The sequence below is a fragment of the Dendropsophus ebraccatus genome, chromosome 6, assembly GCF_027789765.1.
Source record: "Dendropsophus ebraccatus isolate aDenEbr1 chromosome 6, aDenEbr1.pat, whole genome shotgun sequence".
Taxonomy (NCBI): Eukaryota; Metazoa; Chordata; class Amphibia; order Anura; family Hylidae; genus Dendropsophus; species Dendropsophus ebraccatus.
This window is the reverse complement of record NC_091459.1, coordinates 126043621-126066081: the sequence shown is the minus strand read 5'-3', so window position 1 is coordinate 126066081 and position 22461 is coordinate 126043621. Positions and strand designations below refer to the sequence as shown.

General features: G+C 42.3%; 1 protein-coding gene across 1 annotated transcript in view; it reads right to left on the bottom strand.

Annotated features, from left to right (window-relative positions):
- LOC138795063 (opsin-5-like) overlaps positions 1-16126 on the bottom strand; it is a 30234-nt gene extending 14108 nt beyond the window's left edge. The window contains exons 1-2 of the mRNA XM_069974016.1: positions 15967-16126; positions 507-800 (exon numbers count right to left, since the gene is read on the bottom strand). Of these exons, the coding sequence (XP_069830117.1) occupies positions 507-800; positions 15967-16039 (367 nt within the window). The 5' untranslated portion in view covers positions 16040-16126. The remainder of the gene's footprint in view (positions 1-506; positions 801-15966) is intronic.
- Between the last annotated feature and the right edge of the window lie 6335 nt (positions 16127-22461).

Genomic DNA, 22461 nt, shown 5'->3' with positions numbered 1-22461 from the left:
CACTGCATTTTTGCAATCCGTTTTTTTTTTTAAAATCAGTTTTTTGCAAAAAAAAAAGAAAAGTTAAAAAAACCGGATACATTTGTGTGCATTTGTTTTGATCTGACTTCCATTGTAAAAAAAGAAAAAAGATCAAAACGGATCAGTTTTCTTTTCTTTTAACGTACACAGAAATGTATTGGACCAAATGTTTTCGCAATAAATGGGGGAAAAAAAACGGATTGCATAAAAACGTAGTGTGAACCCAGCCTAACATGTTTGATGAATATTGTACAGTCATATGTATGGGTATACTGTTATCATCTACTTCTAGCTTCACTGTCACTTTGATTTGTGGCCTTGGCCATTTCATCAAGGGCTTCATGGTTCGGCTCATTCACTGAGATAACTGGACTACCATGTCCTCATGGTCACAGAGTCCTCAGCCTCTGATCTAAAAATACAAATTACAATCATATTTTTCCGTATACATGTAGCCAAGAAAAACATAAGGATAAGTTACTTACGGTTAGTTGTGGTGGTGCTGGCCACTACATATCGGAGCACCGCCATTGCTGTTAACGTCATCATACTGGCTACTCCAAAAAAGAATCCCATGAGGGCATAATACAGGCAGGAAGAATCCCCTCCGATCCAGGCGTGATTCCAGGCGGAAGCGATGGCCAGAGGGTACATGCTCACCGCCATGCCCAAGTCTGTGATGGCCAAGTTTATAGACAGGAGATCTGGAGATTTCAGGTGGGCAGAGCATTTCACAGCTGTAGCGAGCACGGCCACGTTACCCACCACGGTTAATATGGCTGAAAATGGAAGAACATATAAATCATTTATGGCAGGCAGAGGACCTATCTGATAGGTGACTACTTGTTAAGGACTTCTCCTTAAATACACTGGCGACAGAAAGTTATACAGGTGTGTAGGTTACTTCTATTTAAAAATCTCAAGCCTACCAGTACTTATCAGCTGCTGTATGTCCTGCAGGAAGTGATGTATTCTTTTTAGACAGACACAGTGCTCTCTGCTGCCACCTCTGTCAATGTCAGGAACTGCTCAGAGCAGGAGAGGTTTTCTAGGGGATTTGCTGCTGCACCAGACAGTTCCTGACATGGACAGAGGTGGCAGCAGAGAGCACTATGTCTGTCTACATCACTACCTGCAGGACATACAGCAGTTGATAAGTACTGGAAGACTGGAGATTTTGAAATAAAAGTCATTTACAAATTTGTATAACCTTCTGACACCATTTTTTCTTCTGGAGTAACCTTTTAAAATCACAATTCTGAAGCATCTTTTCATGCATACCTACATTGTTCTTCTGTTATTCCTCCTGAAAATTTAAATAACTTGACCACAGGATATTATATTGTCAGGGGGCACTTGTACTGACAGGCAGGGGTAATTATCTCTGTACTGCCGGATCGGTGTTCTGCAGATAGGGTCTGCTCTCAGGCAGACTCTATGTACCGATCGCCGATAGTACTAAACAGTGCTATACTATGGCATAGCATAGATCAGTATATGCAATCTAATGATTGCATATTTAACAGTAAAAAAAAAAGTGTTAAAAAAAGTGTAATAATTTTTTTAAAGTAAATGACACCTCAACCAGCCATCTGTGCATCAATGACCTTGGTCATGAAGGGGTTAACCATTTAACTAGTATGCCTGTTACGCATCATAAGCATCATATATGCTTATGAGGCACAACACTATTACGCATGGTACATTATAAGCCATGATATTATAAGATAAGGTCCCAGAGGAGAAACATCAGCAGTTCAGCAGGACGCCTCTCAGTACGGAAAGAATTAGCGAGGGGGCGAGCGCTAGTCAAGGACAAATAAGATTTCTGTAAGTTCGGCTCCATGTGGAGACAGATATTATACAGGATGCAGAATAATTCTCTGTTTGTTCCCATTTTTGGATTGAATCCTGGAGGTGTTATCACCGGGGTGGAAATCATGTAAAGCTGAAGGCAAATTTATGTTTTATATAGTGGGGGGAAAAAATCATATACTGTATTCTCTATAAACACTTTCTGATCCATCGATGGTAAATATGGCAGAGTATACGTGTGGTGTAGGCCCGGCAGGAAACCCTGAACAGACACAGTTCCTGAAACCAGCCAGGACCTGAATATAAAGTAGATTACTAAGTAGCTGAAAACTTCATTTCATTTTGTTTCATTTTGTGCCAAGCCAAACAATCTCTCCAAAAGGAAAGATTTCCCATCTGCAGACAGCAGTTTCTGGGTGTTTGCTCCTCATCAGTGCAGAGCAGGGTGTTGGCTGGCTAGTGAGAGGTCTATCGATGTGGGTCAAAGGGGTAATGACTCTCCTTAATTTATGTCACTACCCCTTTATCTGAATCCAGAAAGCCTCTTGAGGTGTTGGGATGGAAATATTCTCCAGATAAGGAGTAATCCCACATAAGAATAACATGGCTGCTATCTGCACAACTGTTGTCCTCACACAGGAGTGGCACTTTGTTTTTTAGACCCCCCCCCCCCTTATTCTTCAAATCCCAGCCTGACTATAGGCCTAATGACTGGCAAAAATATGTCTGCATTAGAGTCCTTATAGACAGACAGGACCTGCCCCATATGAGCTCTGATCTAGCAGATCGGCACTTAAGTTTCAAAACAGTTCAATGATTGTGTGACCAGTTGCCACGTTTCACTGCATTTCCATCATGGCAGCTGTTACATGGGACAGTAATTGGCCTATAGTCACCCTGCCTGACATCTAGCCTAAGGTTGTGCTCACATCCACATCAGAGGCAAGTGTCCAGGAGGCGGGCTCTTCTTGTTAGGTGTCCTTAGCACTCTATAGTGAGAGCTTCTATAGCCCGTGATTGGCTGCTCCAGTGTCCAATCACAATACTGCTAGAACTGTCACCCAGAGCTGACACAAGGGGGTGGAGTCAGGGAGGCTATTTATATCTTACAAGAAGAACCCATTTCCTTTGCAGTTATAGTGTTACACTCCCACACCCATCCTCTGTATTCCAATACCAGGAGGTCCCTTTAAAGGGAATGTGTCGCCTTAATTTTCTTTTACTGATTAGAATCACATACTAAAATGTGTTCTTTTATTCTAATGTTTCTATTTTCTTTCATTTTGATTTGTTTCACTTTTTATACATTATTTTGGGGCAGCCATATTGCCTGGGCTCTTCTTAGCAGCATTTAGTAACCTGCTTTACAGCAAGACTCATGGACATAGAGGACAATATTAACACTTTATCCCCTTGAGATGAATGTAAAGCATTAGTGAGCGTGCTCTGTAACTTTTACAAAGGTCATTCTACAGGGAGCTGCTATTGTCTTGTACTGATTCCCGATCTCAGACATAAGGTTGAAGTGAAGAAATGCGTGGTTCCCAATCTCAGATATAAGTTTGAAGTGAAGAAATGCGTGGTTTCTGATCTTAGACATAAGGTTGAAGTGAAGAATTACGTGGTTCCCGATCTTAGACATAAGGTTGAAGTGAAAAAATATGTGGTTCCTGATCTCAGACTTAAGGTTGAAGTGAAGAAATGCGTGGTTCCCGATCTCAGACTTAAGGTTGAAGTGAAGAAATGCGTGGTTCTCGATCTCAGACGTAAGGTTGAAGTGAAGAAATACGTGGTTCCCGATCTCAGATGTATGGTTGAAGTGAAGAAATGCGTGGTTCCCAATATTAGACGTAAGGTTGAAGTGAAGAAATATGTGGTTCCCGATCTCAGACGTAAGGTTGAAGTGAAGAAATGCATGGTTCCCGATCTCAGACGTAAGGTTGAAGTGAAGAAATGCGTGGTTCCCGATCTCAGACTTAAGGTTGAAGTGAAGAAATGCGTGGTTCCTGATCTTAGACATAAGGTTGAAGTGAAGGAATACGTGGTTCCCGATCTCAGACGTAAGGTTGAAGTGAAGAAATGCGTGGTTCCCGATCTCTGATGTAAGGTTGAAGTGAAGAAATACGTGGTTCCCTGATCTCAGACGTAAGGTTGAAGTGAAGAAATGCGTGGTTCCCGATCTCAGACGTAAGGTTGAAGTGAAGAAATGCGTGGTTCCCGATCTCAGACATAAGGTTGAAGTGAAGAAATGCGAGGTTCCCGATCTCAGACATAAGGTTGATGTGAAGAAATGCGTAATTCCTGATCTTAGACATAAGGTTGAAGAAATACGTGGTTACCTCAGAAGGTTGAAGTGAAGAAATGCGTGGTTCCCGATCTCAGACATAAGGTTGAAGTGAAGGAATACGTGGTTCCCGATCTCAGACGTAAGGTTGAAGTGAAGAAATGCGTGGTTCCCGATCTCTGATGTAAGGTTGAAGTGAAGAAATACGTGGTTCCCGATCTCAGACGTAAGGTTGAAGTGAAGAAATGCGTGGTTCCCGATCTCAGACGTAAGGTTGAAGTGAAGAAATGCGTGGTTCCCGATCTCAGACATAAGGTTGAAGTGAAGAAATGCGAGGTTCCCGATCTCAGACATAAGGTTGATGTGAAGAAATGCGTGGTTCCTGATCTTAGACATAAGGTTGAAGAAATACGTGGTTACCGATCTCAGACGTAAGGTTGAAGTGAAGAAATGCGTGGTTCCCGATCTCAGACGTAAGGTTGAAGTGAAGAAATACGTGGTTCCTGATCTCAGACGTAAGGTTGAAGTGAAGAAATGCGTGGTTCCCGATCTCAGACGTAAGGTTAAAATGAAGAAATGCGTGGTTCCCGATCTCAGACTTAAGGTTGAAGTGAAGAAATATGTGGTTCCCGATCTCAGACTTAAGGTTGAAGTGAAGAAATGCGTGGTTCCCGATCTCAGACGTAAGGTTAAAGTGAAGAAATGCGTGGTTCCCGATCTCAGACTTAAGGTTGAAGTGAAGAAATATGTGGTTCCCGATCTCAGACGTAAGGTTGAAGTGAAGAAATGCGTGGTTCCCGATCTCAGACGTAAGGTTGAAGTGAAGAAATGCGTGGTTCCCAATCTCAGATATAAAATTGAGGTTGCAGAGAAGGTATATATTTATAGCGTTCCCGGCCTCAGGCATATCGTCGAGGCTGATGAGACGGATTGTATTGTAACGGTGTTGATATTAAAGAGAGACGTACCAACACTGTAAGCTAGCCAATATATATATACAGAAGGTTGGCCGTCATTATAGTTAGGGCCTGAAGTCCAGTCCCATTCCCAAAAAGAGCTGGAAGAAGAATGACTAAAATCACTACTGTCAGTGACACCACTTGAAATAGAGAACAATCAAAGGGTTACAGTTTACGTGAGCGGTCAAGGAAAACAGCCAATAAGGCGATAAGGGAAAATAATAGAAAATAAGAAAAAAATGTCACCAAAACTTCTTAACAAATATGTTTAATATAAAAACATTGTTTATTCAAAAAGAAAAAAATTCTTATGGCACATTCTCTTTAATTCTCTATCTCAGTCTGATAATGTACTTAGTTTGCATTTCCGTCCGTTCTATATAATTGGTAATATCTGCAATATGATCTGTATCCTCCCAGGATATATCAGTATCATTGACTATTGGCACAGATTTATTACATTCCCTATATATTGCTTCTTATATTACTTTTAAATTCATAAAAACAGATTAGATATAAATCCAGGATAAGGTTGCAGTAATTGTTCTTTAGGGCCTTAAGTCTAGAAGCACTATTATCAAACACCCTATTAGTGAAAGCTACAATGATGGCGGGTGGGGTGTTCTTCACTGCTGCTGAATTCGGATGCGGGCGCATCCGTGAAAACCCGCATCCAAATCCCCTGCTGTACACAATGGAGCGTGCGGCCAGAGCCGCACACTCCATTGTGTCAACTGACAGGGTTTTCTGCATCCGCTATTCAATAAATAGCGTCCGCAGAAAACTGACATGTCAGTTTCTTGCAGCACCACTAGGGACCCCGGCCAGAGTGTATACCATGTGTATACACTCCAGCCGGGATTCCTTCAAAGGCAGCACTACGTAAGTTCCGTAGTAATCACGGCTGTTAGTACAATGGCCGTAATTACTATGGAACTTACATAGTGGGAACATGGCCTTATGCTGTAACAACCCCAGCTGAATATGAGATGGCAGAATCCAGTTATCCAGTCCTAACCATGCCTCCTAATACTCACATGCCCCTAGGACTTATAGCAGGGCCAGTTTCTGCAATGAACAAATGTATGAAAGCACAGAATAAGAACTCAATCAGTCAATGACATAAACCAAGTGATGATGGGACAGCTTTCTCTGGATTTTTCCCTAGAACTAAAGGCCTTATTACATGAAGTAATTATTGACCGCATCGCTTTGTGTAATAAAAGGCAACGATCAGGCTGATCATTGTCTTTTAATATGTCGAAAGACAAATGACGTGGAGAGCAACAATCTGCTGACCTCGCTCTGTGTAAGTATGTAGTCAGTGTTGGACTGGGGTATCTGGGGCCCACCAAAGTAAATGATCCTGGGGGCCCACCAATGAAGAACCAGTGAGAAACAATGTCAGTCAGTGTTAGTGCAGGTTCTAAAACTGGGGGCCCACCAGAAGATCCTCCAGTCCTCTGGTGGGCCAGTACAACACTGTATGTAGTAGGATAGTAAGTCATGTAGTAGGATAGGAATGTATAGTAGTTAAACAGTGGAAATAGTTTTTTAAGAAATCAACAGGGCTTGTGATCACAAGCAGTTTTGCAGTATACTTGTTTAATTTATTATGATGAGGGGCAACACCCTGAAACAGCTGTCTGTGGATGGATACCTGGCCTTGGTTTTTCCCTTGTCATTACATTGACATATAGGGCTACCTAAAGGGGTTATCCAGTGCTACAAAAACATGGCCACTTTCCCCCTACTGTTGTCTCCAGTTTGGGTGGGGTTTTGAAACTCATTTCCATTGAAGTAAATGGAGCTAAATTGCAAACCACACCTGAACTGGAGACAACAGTAGGGGGAAAAGTGGCCATGTTTTTGTAGCGCTGGATAACACCTTTGCCCAGAGCATAGGCGTATTACATGCCATTGAGAGACCATAGTACAGTGTAGGGTCTGCCCCAAGCATGAGGCCACCTTATCATGGTTATAACTATTTTCAAGTCTGTAGTGGGTCTGTATCTTGCCATTGCGGTGAGCTGTTGCACTATTCTGTGTTTTTGTGCAGTATCCTACAACACAAGAGGAACTAGCCTGGATAGAACAAAGCTACCATAAGATCTAAGTATTCTATTTCACAGTGCAAGTTAACTGGGAAACCTGGGGCTGGGGCTTTTATCACCCTATAAGTACGAGTAGCTCCACACTGTGGGCAGAAGGTGGTCAGACCATAGTCTAAACACAGAAACAAGTAAACTTCTCACTCTCACTCTTATTCTTCTAAAGTTCCGGCAAAGCACAGTACTATATTGGGTTAGGACTCCTTTTCACAAACTCCTCTCCTCTACACTGCTCTACTCTACTCTAAACTCTTCAAGCACCGCTCCAACTACCTCTACTGTATTCTATTTCTTCAAGCATCTCCGCAGCACAAACCAAGTTAAGTACTAAAGTCTTTACAAAGATTTATCTATTTCGCCAAAGTGTTTTGAAATTCTGTACAGTAAAACTGTTTTATTTTTCCATCACTGGGACTCGGTCAGCTTTAAGTCCGCCCCAGCACCTATACACACTAGCCACACACCTTGGGTTAATTTTCCCCTTTCTGTGGGTGGCTGTACCAATAGTCCAGGTTGGTCGATTGCCACTTAGGACTACCGTGACAAGAGCCCAAGGGACCCACCAAAGCCAGTCAGGTCACCAACTATTTGGGGAAGACAACCAGCCACAACACAAAGCAGGTACCAACATCTCACCTGTGTGCTGGACTAGCACTGGCGTCACAACAGTATCATCCCTGGCTGAGCTGTATCATACCACTGATAACATCAACCAGACAGTGGTCACCACAGGCCCTATTCGACCAACAGATCTGCCGACAGATTATCTGCCAAAGATTTGAAGCCAAACCCAGGAGTGGATTTGAAAAGAGGAGAAATCCAGTCTTTCCTTTATGACCTGTTCTCTGTATATAGTCTGTTTCTGGGTTTTGCTCCAAATCTTTGGCAGATAATCTGTCGTCAAGTCTGTTGGTGGAATAGGGCCTTAATAGTCTTGTATTATAAGTTATATGTTGCAGTGATGTGTGTAATAGTCATGTATTATACCAGTTACACAGTATATAGTAGTTATATAGTGTAATAGTCATGTATTATACCAGTTATACATGGTGGTTATGTAGTGTAATAGTCATGTATTATACCAGTTACATATAGTAGTTATGTAGTGTAATAGTCATGTATTATAAGTTATACATTGCAGTGATGTAGTGTAATAGTCATGTATTATACCAGTTATACATGGTAGTTATGTAGTGTAATAGTGATGTGTTTTAAGTTATATTTTGTGGTAATGTAGTGTAATAGTTATGTATTATACCAGTTATATGTTGCGGTAATGTAGTGTGTTAGTCATGTATTATGAGAGTTATATATAGTAGTTATGTAGTGTAATAGTCATGTATTATACCAGTTATACAGTATATAGTAGTTATGTTGTGTAATAGTCATGTATTATACCAGTTGTACAGTATATAGTAGTTATGTACTGTAATAGTAGTGTAATATTCATGTATTATACCCGTTATACAGTATATAGTAGTTATGTACTGTAATAGTCATGTATTATACCAGTTATACAGTATATAGTAGTTATGTAGTGTAATAGTCATGTATTATACCAGTTATACAGTATATAGTAGTTATGTACTGTAATAGTCATATATTATACCAGTTATACAGTATATAGTAGTTATGTTGTGTAATAGTCATATATTATACCAGTTATACAGTATATAGTAGTTATGTAGTGTAATAGTCATATATTATACCAGTTATACAGTATATAGTAGTTATGTACTGTAATAGTAGTGTAATATTCATGTATTATACCAGTTATACAGTATATAGTAGTTATGTACTGTAATAGTCATATATTATACCAGTTATACAGTATATAGTAGTTATGTACTGTAATAGTCATATATTATACCAGTTATACAGTATATAGTAGTTATGTAGTGTAATAGTCATATATTATACCAGTTATACAGTATATAGTAGTTATGTTGTGTAATAGTCATATATTATACCAGTTATACAGTATATAGTAGTTGTGTTGTGTAATAGTCATGTATTATACCAGTTGTACAGTATATAGTAGTTATGTTGTGTAATAGTCATGTATTATACCAGTTATACAGTATATAGTAGTTATGTTGTGTAATAGTCATGTATTATACCAGTTGTACAGTATATAGTAGTTATGTACTGTAATAGTAGTGTAATATTCATGTATTATACCCGTTATACAGTATATAGTAGTTATGTAGTGTAATAGTCATGTATTATAACCGTTATACAGTATATAGTAGTTATGTAGTGTAATAGTCATGTATTATGTAGTGTAATGGAGTGTAATGGAGTGTAATAACAGAGTTATATGGTTGCAGTAAGGCAGTGTAATAGTCATGTATTGTTATATATAGTAGTTATGTAGTGTAATAGTGAAGTATTATTAGTTATACATAGTAGTTATGTAGTGTAATAGAGTGTAATAAGAGAGTTATATGTTGCAGTAATGTAGGGTAAGAGTTATGCATTGTCTTACAGTATGTCACATTGATTTCCTCCCTGTTTTCTGCCGCTTCTCTGTGGATTTATCAGTGTCATTCTGTCATGTATCCCTATTCCTGTCAGCGCTGATGACTAATGACACATCCCTAAGATACACACCACACTCCAGCGGCGGCCCAGCCATAGAGATGTGAAAATCATCACCAAAGATGACAGACGGAAAATGCTGAAAAACACCCCAGTGTAGGACGCCGTCATCTGCAACACTGTTACTACTAAATATTACACATAGTCAGTGCTGCCAAATGGCATGTTCTTTTTTCCCCATTTTGTATACTACAGTATGTGTAATATAGGAAAAATCCCTGCAAGCCATCAGCAAGCAGTCACAGTATGGCCTCAATGTACTATATACAGCGTCATGAGAACAGATCCATCAATATCAGCTTGCTGATGGTTTCCAGCACTATGACATTTGGCTGCCTAGAATGTCAGTGTAAAAAGTAGGTACAGCAATAGTGACACCTTTTGGATGTATGATGGAACTACAACCCTTAAAGGGGTACTTGAGAGAAGAAAAAAAAAATAAAAATCAGTTCCTGGACATGGACAGAGGTGGCAGCAGAGAACACTGTGTCAGACTGGAAAGAATACACCACTTCCTGCAGGACATACAGCAGCTGATAAGTAAAAAAAATTTCCGCCAGAATACCCCATTAAAAGGTTTTTCTAGAATTAACACTTCAACAAATTGTGTGTGAGATAAGTTGTAGTTTTTATTTCTCGTCTTATCGGGTACATACAATGTATTGTTCAGCTTTTTTTGCCCTTTTTTCATGGAAAATTTTTTTTACTTTGTATTTCTTTTAATTTACATTTCATTTTTCTTTCTTTATTAGTTTACCCCCCCCCCCCCCCCCCCCCCCCCTAGGAGACATGACTACAATCTTATGATTGTTGCCTTGGTATTCTCAGCATTGTCATTGAAGGTAATCTATTAGGTTATGTCTATAGCCATAGAGCCATGGCGGGGGCTGAGGAGTAACAGAGGGAAACCCCATTGTCTGTCAAACCACTTAGCTGCCCCAGACACTACTGACTGTGGCTTCCAAGGCTTTAAACCGCTTGAATCTTACTCATCTCCGATCCAGACAAGCAGCAGGGTCCTGGTCCTGTATATTACAGCAGGGTCCTGGTCCTGTATATTACAGCAGGGTCCTGGTCCTGTATATTACAGCAGGGTCCTGGTCCTGTATATTACAGCAGGGTCCTGGTCCTGTATATTACAGCAGGGTCATAGTCCTGTATATTACAGCAGGGTCCTGGTCCTGTATATTACAGCAGGGTCCTGGTCCTGTATATTACAGCAGGGTCCTGGTCCTGTATATTACAGCAGGGTCCTGGTCCTGTATATTACAGCAGGGTCCTGGTCCTGTATATTACAGCAGGGTCCTGGTCCTGTATATTACAGCAGGGTCCTGGTCCTGTATATTACAGCAGGGTCCTGGTCCTGTATATTACAGCAGGGTCCTGGTCCTGTATATTACAGCAGGGTCCTGGTCCTGTATATTACAGCAGGGTCATAGTCCTGTATATTACAGCAGGGTCCTAGTTCTGTATATTACAGCAGGGTTCTGGTCCTGTATATTACAGCAGGATCCTGGTCTTGTATATTACAGCAGGGTCCTGTATATTACAGCCGGGTCCTGGTCCTGTGTATTACAGCAGGGTCCTGGTCCTGTATATTACAGCAGGGTCCTGGTCCTGTATATTACAGCAGGATCCTGGTCTTGTATATTACAGCAGGGTCCTGTATATTACAGCAGGGTCCTGGTCCTGTATATTACAGCAGAGTCCTGGTCCTGTGTATTACAGCAGGGTCCTGGTCCTGTATATTACAGCAGGGTCCTGGTCCTGTATATTACAGCAGGGTCCTGGTCCTGTATATTACAGCAGGGTCCTGGTCCTGTATATTACAGCAGGGTCCTTGTCCTGTATATTACAGCAGGGTGCTGGTCCTGTATATTACAGCAGGGTGTTTGTCCTGTATATTACAGCAGGGTCCTGGTCCTGTATATTACAGCAGGGTCCTGGTCCTGTATATTACAGCAGGGTCCTGGTCCTGTGTATTACAGCAGGGTCCTGGTCCTGTATATTACAGCAGGGTCCTGGTCCTGTATATTACAGCAGGGTCCTGGTTCTGTATATTACAGCAAAGTCCTGGTCCTGTATATTACAGCAGGGTCCTGGTCCTGTATATTACAGCAGGGTCCTGGTCCTGTGTATTACAGCAGGGTCCTGGTCCTGTATATTACAGCAGGGTCCTGGTCCTGTATATTACAGCAGGGTCCTGGCCCTGTATATTACAGCAGGGTCCTGTATATTACAGCAGGGTCCTGGTCCTGTATATTACAGCAGGGTCCTGGTCCTGTATATTACAGCAGGGTCCTGGTCCTGTATATTACAGCAGGGTCCTGGTCCTGTATATTACAGCAGGGTCCTGGTTCTGTATATTACAGCAGGGTCCTGGTTCTGTATATTACAGCAGAGTCCTGGTCCTGTATATTACAGCAGGGTCCTGGTCCTGTGTATTACAGCAGGGTCCTGGTCCTGTATATTACAGCAGGATCCTGTAAATTACAGCAGGGTCCTGGTCCTGTATATCACAGCAGGGTCCTGTATATTAGAGCAGGGTGCTGGTCCTGTGTATTACAGCAGGATCCTGTATATTACAGCAGGGTCCTGGTCCTGTATATTACAGCAGGGTCCTGGTCCTGTATATTACAGCAGGATCCTGTATATTACAGCAGGGTCCTGGTCCTGTATATTACAGCAGGGTCCTGTATATTACAGCAGGGTCCTGGTCCTGTATATTACAGCAGGGTCCTGTATATTACAGCAGGGTCCTGGTCCTGTATATTACAGCAGGGTCCTGTATATTACAGCAGGGTCCTGGTCCTGTATATTACAGCAGGGTCCTGTATATTACAGCAGGGTGCTGGTCCTGTATATTACAGCAGGGTCCTGGTCCTGTATATTACAGCAGGGTCCTGGTCCTGTATATTACAGCAAAGTCCTGTCCTGTATATTACAGCAGGGTCCTGGTCCTGTATATTACAGCAGGGTGCTGGTCCTGTATATTACAGCAGGGTCCTGCTCCTGTATATTACAGCAGAGTCCTGGTCCTGTATATTACAGCAGTATATGAAATGCTGACTTCATAGAAGGGGATGCCCTGTGCAGGATCCTCATCTCTTGATCAGATATTCCAGAGAGGTTACAAAGAGCGTCTCTTGCTCTGGAGGACCTGACCCGTCCTGCATTACACAGACAACCCATTGATGTGAATGTACATTGTGTAATACTTTATTTCTCCTGTGGTGGCGCTGTAGAGAAATAGAACACTTATTGCTAGCTTACAGTTGGTTCTTGTTATACTGTCCCAGCAGGGGGATATTGGGATTGGCTTATTGCCTAGATACCCGCCTAACAAATAGGGAATGTTCAAAGCAGAGAACCCCTTTAACTTGTGGCATATTACAATTTATAGCAGCGATGAGAGATCACAGTCTGGCATGTAATAGATGTAATACATTGTCAGCGTGAGGGGGGCGACTTATTACTGTACTTTTTTGTCAGTACGGAGTGTACACGATGAGACGCATTAGAATAGAAGCATGTGGCTGAAGAGCATGCAATCTAACGCTAATACGTTTAGCTTCACAAGTCTACTGGTGTGGGGGAGCACTTTTCTTATAATTATAACTTAAAGGGGTTGTCTGACACCTGTACCCAGCTCTAGGACCTCCACTTACTGGAGAAATGGGGGTCCCAATGCCACAGGCTGTGGGCACAGAAAGGAATGGCAGCATGTTTGTATTCCCTCTAAGCTATGAACGCTGGAAAATAAAGAGTTAATTCAGTACATAAAGGGGTATTTTGGCAAAAAAAAAATTCTTTCAAATCAGAAAGTTATATAGAGTTGGAATTTACTTCTATTTAAAAATATCCAGTCTTCCCATACTTATCAGCTGCTGTATGTCCTGCAGGAAGTGATGTATTCTTTACAGTCTGACACAGTGCTCTCTGCTGCCACCTCTGTCCATGTCAGGGACTGTCCAGAGCAGTAGAAAATCCCTATAGAAAACCTCTCATTTTCTGGACAGTTCCTGACATGGACAGAAGTGGCAGCAGAGAGCACTGTGTCAGACTGGCAAGAATACACCACTTCCTGCAGAACATACAGCAGCTGATAAGTACTGTTGAGAGAAGGCAGTGGGAAAAGGAAGAACCTACAGACAGCACATCATCCAATATAGAGGAGGTCTTCAAAATCACTATTATGTACAATTCTGCATTGGTATGTAATAAATCTGTCACTATGGATCTGTACCTGCCATACTGGTCTGATAAAGATAGATGGATATTAGATAGATAGATAGATAGATAGATAGATAGATAGATAGATGATTGATAGATAGATAGGAGATAGATAGATAGATAGATAGATAGATAGATAGATAGATAGATAGATAATAGGAGATAGATAGATAGATAGATAGATAGATAGATAGATAGATAGGAGATAGATAGATAGATAGATAGATAGATAGATAGATAGATAGATAGATAGATAGATAGGAGATAGATAATAGATAGGAGATAGATAGATAGATAGATAGATAGATAGATAATAGATAGATAGATAGATAGATAGATAGGAGATAGATAGATAGATAGATAGATAGATTGATAATAGATAGATAGATAAGGAGATAGATAGATAGATAGATAGATAGATAGATAGATAAGGAGATAGATAGATAATAGATAGATAGATAGATAGATAGATAGATAGATTGATTGATAATAGATAGATAGATAAGGAGATAGATAGATGATAGATAGGAGATAGATAGATAGATAGATAGATAGATAGATAGATAGTTGATAGATAGATAGATAGATAGATAGATAGATAGGAGATAGATAGATAGGAGATAGATAGATAGATAGATAGATAGATAGATAGATAGATAGATAGGAGATAGATAGATAGATAGATAGATAGATAGGAGATAGATAATAGATAGATAGATAGATAGATAGATAGATAGATAGATAGATGATAGATAGATAGGAAATAGATAGATAGATAGATAGATAGATAGATAGATAGATAGGAGATAGATAGATAGATAGATAGATAGATAGATAGATAGATAGGAGATAGATAGATAGATAGATAGATAGATAGATAGATAGATAGAAGATAGATAGGAGATAGATAGATAGATAGATAGATAGATAGATAGATAGATAGGAGATAGATAGATAGATAGATAGATAGATAGATAGATAGATAGATAGGAGATAGATAGATAGATAGATAGATAGATAGGAGATAGATAGATAGATAGATAGGAGATAGATAGATAGATAGATAGATAGATAGATAGATAGATAGGAGATAGATAGATAGATAGATAGATAGATAGATAGATAGGAGATAGATAGATAGATAGATAGATAGATAGATAGATAGATAGATAGATAGGAGATAGATAGGAGATAGATAGATAGATAGATAGATAGATAGATAGATAGATAGATAGATAGATAGAAGATAGATAGATAGATAGGAGATAGATAGGAGATAGATAGATAGATAGATAGATAGATAGATAGATAGATAGATAGGAGATAGATAGGAGATAGATAGATAGATAGATAGATAAATAGATAATAGATAGATAGATAGATAGATAGATAGATAGATAATAGATAGATAGGAGATAGATAGATAGATAGATAGATAGATAGATAGATAGATAGATAGATAGATAATAGATAGATAGATAGATAGATAGATAGATAGGAGATAGATAGATAGATAGATAGAGGATAGATATTCAAATTCAAATAATCTAGCCAAATGGATATTGTTAATGTGATTTTGATCTCCTGCTATTACAGCTATTATGAATATGTTATAATGTTTATAGTTAGTGAGATATTATTACATTTGCTATTCCCATCACTGACATCATTAGTATTATTATAATCACTCTCCATATCCCTGGTTTAATCGTTATAATATTCACAGGAATTATAATAAACATTAGAACAACAATAAAAAAAAATGAATCTAACAAGTATAAGTGCAGCTATTATCAGATTAACAAAATAATCACCATAAAACAGCAAGAATAATAACAGTATTAGCAATAATAAGTAATAAAGATTCAATCCTGGTAATAATTACAGTGCCTTATTATATGACAGTGAACTCTTTCTATCTCTCCATATATAAGTCACTTACCCACGATTAGTAGGAAGATGCCAGCCCCATAATCCACCAGAGGGTGTAAGGTAGACACATACTTGTCCTCCATCCTACCGGCTGAAGCAGGAAACTTTAAGCCATTGCCTATGGGGATGCCTTCATGGTCCTGTGTGTTCTGTGGGATCTCAGAGAGTAAGGAGCGGAGGGATGTGCAGAGCCTGGAGGCTGCAGATGTTACTGCTCACTGCCTGCAAGAGTGAATCTACTATAGGAGGAGGTGTAGACCAGGAGAATGAGGGGCTGCCCACCCACCGTGACAACCACCACAGCTCATGTGCCCAATCCCTGTACTACCACAACTCCTATCCATACAGAGCAGCATTGGCAGGTATACACCTTCCCTTCCCTTTATACAGATGTTATGCAGCATATTGTTGCTTGGTAGGATATACCATTTCTCACTTAAAGGGATGTCTGAAATAATATTAGAAGGTGTCTAACTGGATTCCTCCATCAATCAACAAAAGCGGAAAAATTGCTATGGATGACCCTGCCTCTCTGGTATAATGTTATTCTAAGTCTCTCCTGCGGGGGAGCTGCAGGGAAAAAGAACTTGTGCTTATTCCCCCTTGTGGCGACTGAAGGTACTAACTGAGACCGAATTACGCTTAGTCCTTCTCTGTGGTAGGTAGATACTATATACTACATAGCTTTAAGGATGTGTACCTTTCCTGGAGTTTTAGGCTAATCCAATTTTCTAATTACAAAACTTATAAAACTTTCTGATATACTTTGTATTGTAATTCCTTAACATTTTAAATATCTCTGCCTGCTGTCAGGGGAACAGGGACCCAGGGGGGCGGATGTTGGGGAACACCACAAGGGCACTTGTCACAATAGCCGCCAGCCCCCCGAATACGCTGAACCGGCACTAGCAGGCTTACTAGGAGTTGTAGTTGCTGCAGATGAGTAGAGTAATGAGTGCTGTACATTGTGCAGGTGCCGTGGAGGAGGCACTTTACCACAAAATAGTTCACTGTGTTGCCTGAAGAACAGTACAAAATATCACAGTCTCTAAACACATCAGGCACTCTGAAGTTGCAATCACTCTCGTAGTAGCCAAATACTTGTTGTTGTAGTGTTCTCACACGTATATATATATATATATTGTGGACATGTCACTGGTAAAGTGCTCGAGGGGGTGTACATCTCACCCAGGTTAATACGTAGCGTGAGATGGTGAGTCCAGGAGGCATCTGTGCTCAGCAGTGTTATGCTGCTGAGCTATTATTTATTATTGCCGGGCCTGGACTTACATGGAATGGCAGGTAGGTTTTGGTAGTGGGACTTGCCATTCCCTTCCCCCGATCCAGGTCAGGTTTAGGGGTCAGGTGTTTCTGACCCTAATCAGCCTGACAAGGTAAAAGCCCTGCAGAGGATCCAGTGTTTGCTCTCAGCCAGGGGTGAACAGCCTGCATGCTGATTCTCCTGGGAGCAAGGAATACAGACGCTGCTGGAGCATATATATACCCTGTGGTATCCAGGTGAAAGACGCACTGTTTGTCTAGTGTCAGATAGGTGAAGAAACCTGTTAGTAAGCGCCCAGACGGGCAAGACCTTTTTGTTTTGTTTTATTCTTAAAGCACGGTGCTGCTGTGTTTTGTTTGATGGACTGTTTATGCTGCAAATAAACGCCAAGCTGATATTTTACAAGTCCAAGTCTGCTGTGAACTGTGTCCAAACACACCATCCCCTGGGAAGATCCCTACAATTGGTGCTGCGGAGCGGGCAAAGCGGTTGCTAGGGTTAAGCAATGGCTCAACAACAGAAACTTATTGAGCACCTGATAGCAAAGCAAGAGGCGTCTGCAGGTACTAATCCCCAGCTGGTGGCAGCAGCTGCGCCAGAGACTTTGTCTGTGAGAAGAGCTGTGCAGCGAGCGCTGCAAAAGATGACGGCTGATGACGATGTTGAGGCCTACTTAACTGTCTTTGAGCGTGTGGTTGAGCGAGAAAAGCTACCCTCCACTGAGTGGGCAGAGGTCATTGCTCCCTATTTAACAGGCGAACCTCAAAAGGCCTACTATGACCTCAGTGAGCAAGAGGTCAAGGACTATCCTCGGCTAAGAGCGGAGATACTTGCCCGACTAGGAGTTACTGCTGCTGTCCGTGCCCGGAGGGTCCGTAACTGGAGCTACAGTCTGGACAAATCAGCGAGGTCCCAGATGTACGACCTGATCCATTTGGCAAGAAAGTGGTTGGAGCCACATACCTCTACTCCTGCACAGATCCTAGAGAGGGTCGTGATGGATCGCTACCTCCGTGCACTTCCTGCCGATCTGCAACGCTTGGTGGGACAAGGCGACCCTAGGAGTGCCGACGGACTTGTCAACCTTGTGGAGAGGTTCCAGGCGACTGAGGACTACCTCCGTGATGTTCCTGCAGCACCTTCACCTCCCCGGAGTGCCAGACCTGTGCCGTCAGCTGGTAAGAGACTTCCATCTATTGGGGGAGTGTGGAGGGGTGCTGATAGAGGGAAGAGCGTTCAGGCGGTGTCTCAGGGGCAAAAGACTGGTGATGGTCCCCGGTGGCTAAGTGGCCCTAAAAAGGACTCCCTGCCAAGGAGACCAGGCCCTATCCAGTGCTGGAGATGCCATGAGACGGGACATATGTCTGCCCATTGCCCTCTTACCACTGAGCCCATGGAGTGTGACGCTAGCCGGCGTCAGTCGCTATTTGCGGAACCGTCTTTTGTTGCGGTCACTGGACTAGAGACTGAACGCAAGTCTGCCACATTACTATCAATGACTTCCCTGTTAAGGCGTTGCTGGACTCGGGAAGCCTTGTCACCTTGGTGCATGCTAGCCTGGTGACTGGGGACTTTGTGTCAAACAAATATATGAGTGTGGTATGCATACATGGCGATACAAAGGTTTACCCTATAGTACTGGCTAATGTCGGGACTGAACTAGGCGCTGTACAATATGAAGTGGGTGTGGTTAAAAACCTTATGCATAATGTGATATTGGGGTGTGATTTTCCTTTGTTCTGGGCTCTATGGGGAAAACAACAATCACCTGAAAGGAGTGAGGAGAACCCTAAGTCTATTGCATTACCCACTGTAAATGATAAAAATGTACAGGATGAAAATGATGCTTTTCCTTTGCAGGTCCTGGCTGGTGAGGAAGAGGCTCCTCCCACTGACCCGAATGTTCCAGACTTAGAGGTGTCTAGGGATAATTTTGGTACTGCACAATTACAGGACCCCACTCTCAAAAATGCGAGAGAGCAGGTCACTGTTGTGAATGGGGTACCTCAGGAACCAGAAGCTGAGAAAAAGTTTCCACATTTTTCTGTGACTAACGATCTCTTCTATAGAGTCACTAAGATAAATGATGAGGTTGTGGAACAGCTTCTGGTGCCTAAGTCGTACCGGCGTCAGGTACTGGACATGGCCCATAATCATGTCCTTGGGGGCCACTTGGGGACGGATAAAACGCAGGAGAGAGTCCTCCAGAGGTTTTATTGGCCTGCGATTTATGCTGACATAAAAAAATACTGTGAGTCGTGCCCCACATGTCAGCTTAGCGCCCCAGTGTCGCATTTTTGCAGTCCTTTGGTCCCACTCCCCATCATAGAGGTACCTTTTGACCGGATCGCAATGGACTTGGTGGGTCCCATTGTAAAGTCAGCTAGGGGTCACCAGTACATTCTAGTTGTATTAGACTACGCGACCCGCTATCCTGAGGCTGTACCCCTAAGAAACACTGCATCTAAAACAATTGCACGGGAATTGTTTTATATGTTTTCCAGGGTGGGGATCCCCAAAGAAATCTTGACTGACCAAGGTACCCCATTTGTGTCAAAGGTGATGAAAGAGCTATGTAAACTGTTTAAAATCTCACACCTACGTACCTCTGTATATCACCCACAGACAGACGGGTTAGTGGAGAGGTTTAACAAAACCCTGAAACATTTGTTAAAAAAAGTGGTGGAAAAGGATGGTCGTGATTGGGATCACTTACTACCTTACCTGATGTTTTCTATTAGGGAAGTGCCCCAATCATCCACAGGGTTCTCTCCCTTCGAATTAGTCTATGGTCGTCACCTGAGGTGTTTATTGGATATAGCGAAAGAGACATGGGAAAGTGAGTCCACCCCATACAAGAGTGTTATAGAGCATGTAGCACAAATGCAGGACCGTATAGCCACTGTAATGCCCCTAGTAAGGGAACACCTCCAGAGGGCGCAAGAGGGCCAAAGCAGAATTTACAATCGTTCTGCAAGAATCAGGACATTCAGCCCAGGTGACCGGGTACTCATACTTGTTCCCACGGTAGAAAGCAAATTCTTAGCCAAGTGGCAGGGTCCCTATGAAATTGTAGAGAAGATCAGTGAGGTCAACTACAAGGTGCACCAACCCGGTAGAAGGAAGCCTTTCCAAGTTTATCACATAAACTTGATCAAGCCCTGGAAAGACAGGGAATCCTTGGTGGCGACAAATCCTGTTGGTCATCTGTCACCACCAATCCCTCCGGTCAGGATTGGTGACACCCTATCAGTGTCCCAGAAGCAGGAAGCTAAGGAGTTCCTGCAGAAAAATAAAGACAAGTTTTCTGACCTCCCAGGGCGTACGCATCTCTTTAGTCATCATATTGAAACTGAGCCTAGAAGCAGAGTAAACCTCAAGCCCTATAGGATACCTGAAGCACGGAGGGAGGCGGTATCATCCGAGGTAAAACGTATGCTTGACCTAGGAGTCATTGAGGTGTCCCAGAGCGAGTGGTCCAGCCCGATTGTGCTAATCCCAAAGCCCAATGGAACTTGGAGGTTCTGTAATGACTTTAGAAAGTTAAATGAGATCTCCAAGTTCGATGCCTACCCCATGCCCAGGGTAGATGAGTTGATAGAAAGGATGGGTAATGCCAGGTACATAACTACCCTCGATCTCACTAAGGGCTACTGGCAGATCCCACTCACTCCTGAGGCTAGAGAGAAGACTGCATTCTCCACCCCTGATGGGCTCTTCCAATACGTAGTGATGCCATTCGGGTTACATGGAGCCCCTGCCACTTTTCAGAGGTTGATGGACTTGATTCTGCGACCACATCGTGATTACTCCGCTGCCTACCTCGATGATGTGGTCATTTTTAGCCCGGATTGGGAAAGTCACTCTGTAAGTTCCAGGCGGTGTTAGATGCCATAAGTGATGCGGGGTTAACCATCAATGCAGAGAAGTGTGCACTAGCCTTAGAGGAGGCCAAATACTTGGGCTACATTATTGGGAGGGGGTTAGTGAAACCACAACTAAATAAAATTGAGGCAATACAGAATTGGCCTCAACCCCTCACAAAGAAACAGGTCAGAGCTTTCCTGGGTATTACGGGCTATTACCGAAGGTTTGTACCGAATTTTGCCTCAATTGCAGCCCCGCTAACTGACCTGACAAAGGGTGCAAAGTCCGCAATGGTGACATGGACTCCAGAGGCCGAGAAGGCTTTTCAAAGCCTTAAGTCTGCCTTGTGCCAAAAACCTGTGCTAGTTACCCCTGACTTTAGGCGAGAGTTTCTAGTACAGACAGACACCTCCAACACAGGGTTAGGTGCCGTCCTCTCACAGATCGTGAATGGCGAGGAGCACCCGGTGATGTACTTAAGTAGGAAGCTATCCCCGGCCGAGAAAAACTACGCCATTGTGGAGCGAGAATGTCTGGCAGTGAAGTGGGCCCTAGAATGCCTGAGGTATTACTTACTAGGCAGGAAATTCAGGTTAGTGACAGACCATGCTCCCCTAACGTGGATGAAATTAAACAAGGAGAAAAATGCGAGGGTGACTAGGTGGTTTCTTTCCCTCCAAAACTTTAATTTCATGGTGGAACACAGGCCAGGGAAATTACAGGCAAATGCTGACGCCTTATCTAGGGTACACTGCCTGTGGGAACAATACGCTCAGCCCTCCGGTCTGAAAAAGAGGGGGGGGGATATGTGGACATGTCACTGGTAAAGTGCTCGAGGGGATGTACATCTCACCCAGGTTAATACATAGCGTGAGATGGTGAGTCCAGGAGGCATCTGTGCTCAGCAGTGTTATGCTGCTGAGCTATTATTTATTATTGCCGGGCCTGGACTTACATGGAATGGCAGGTAGGTTTTTGGTAGTGGGACTTGCCATTCCCTTCCCCCGATCCAGGTCAGGTTTAGGGGTCAGGTGTTTCTGACCCTAATCAGCCTGACAAGGTAAAAGCCCTGCAGAGGATCCAGTGTTTGCTCTCAGCCAGGGGTGAACAGCCTGCATGCTGATTCTCCTGGGAGCAAGGAATACAGACGCTGCTGGAGCATAGATATACCCTGCGGTATCCAGGTGAAAGACGCACTGTTTGTCTAGTGTCAGATAGGTGAAGAAACCTGTTAGTAAGCGCCCAGACGGGCAAGACCTTTTTGTTTGTTTTATTCTTAAAGCACGATGCTGCTGTGTTTTGTTTGATGGACTGTTTATGCTGGAAATAAACGCCAAGCTGATATTTTACAAGTCC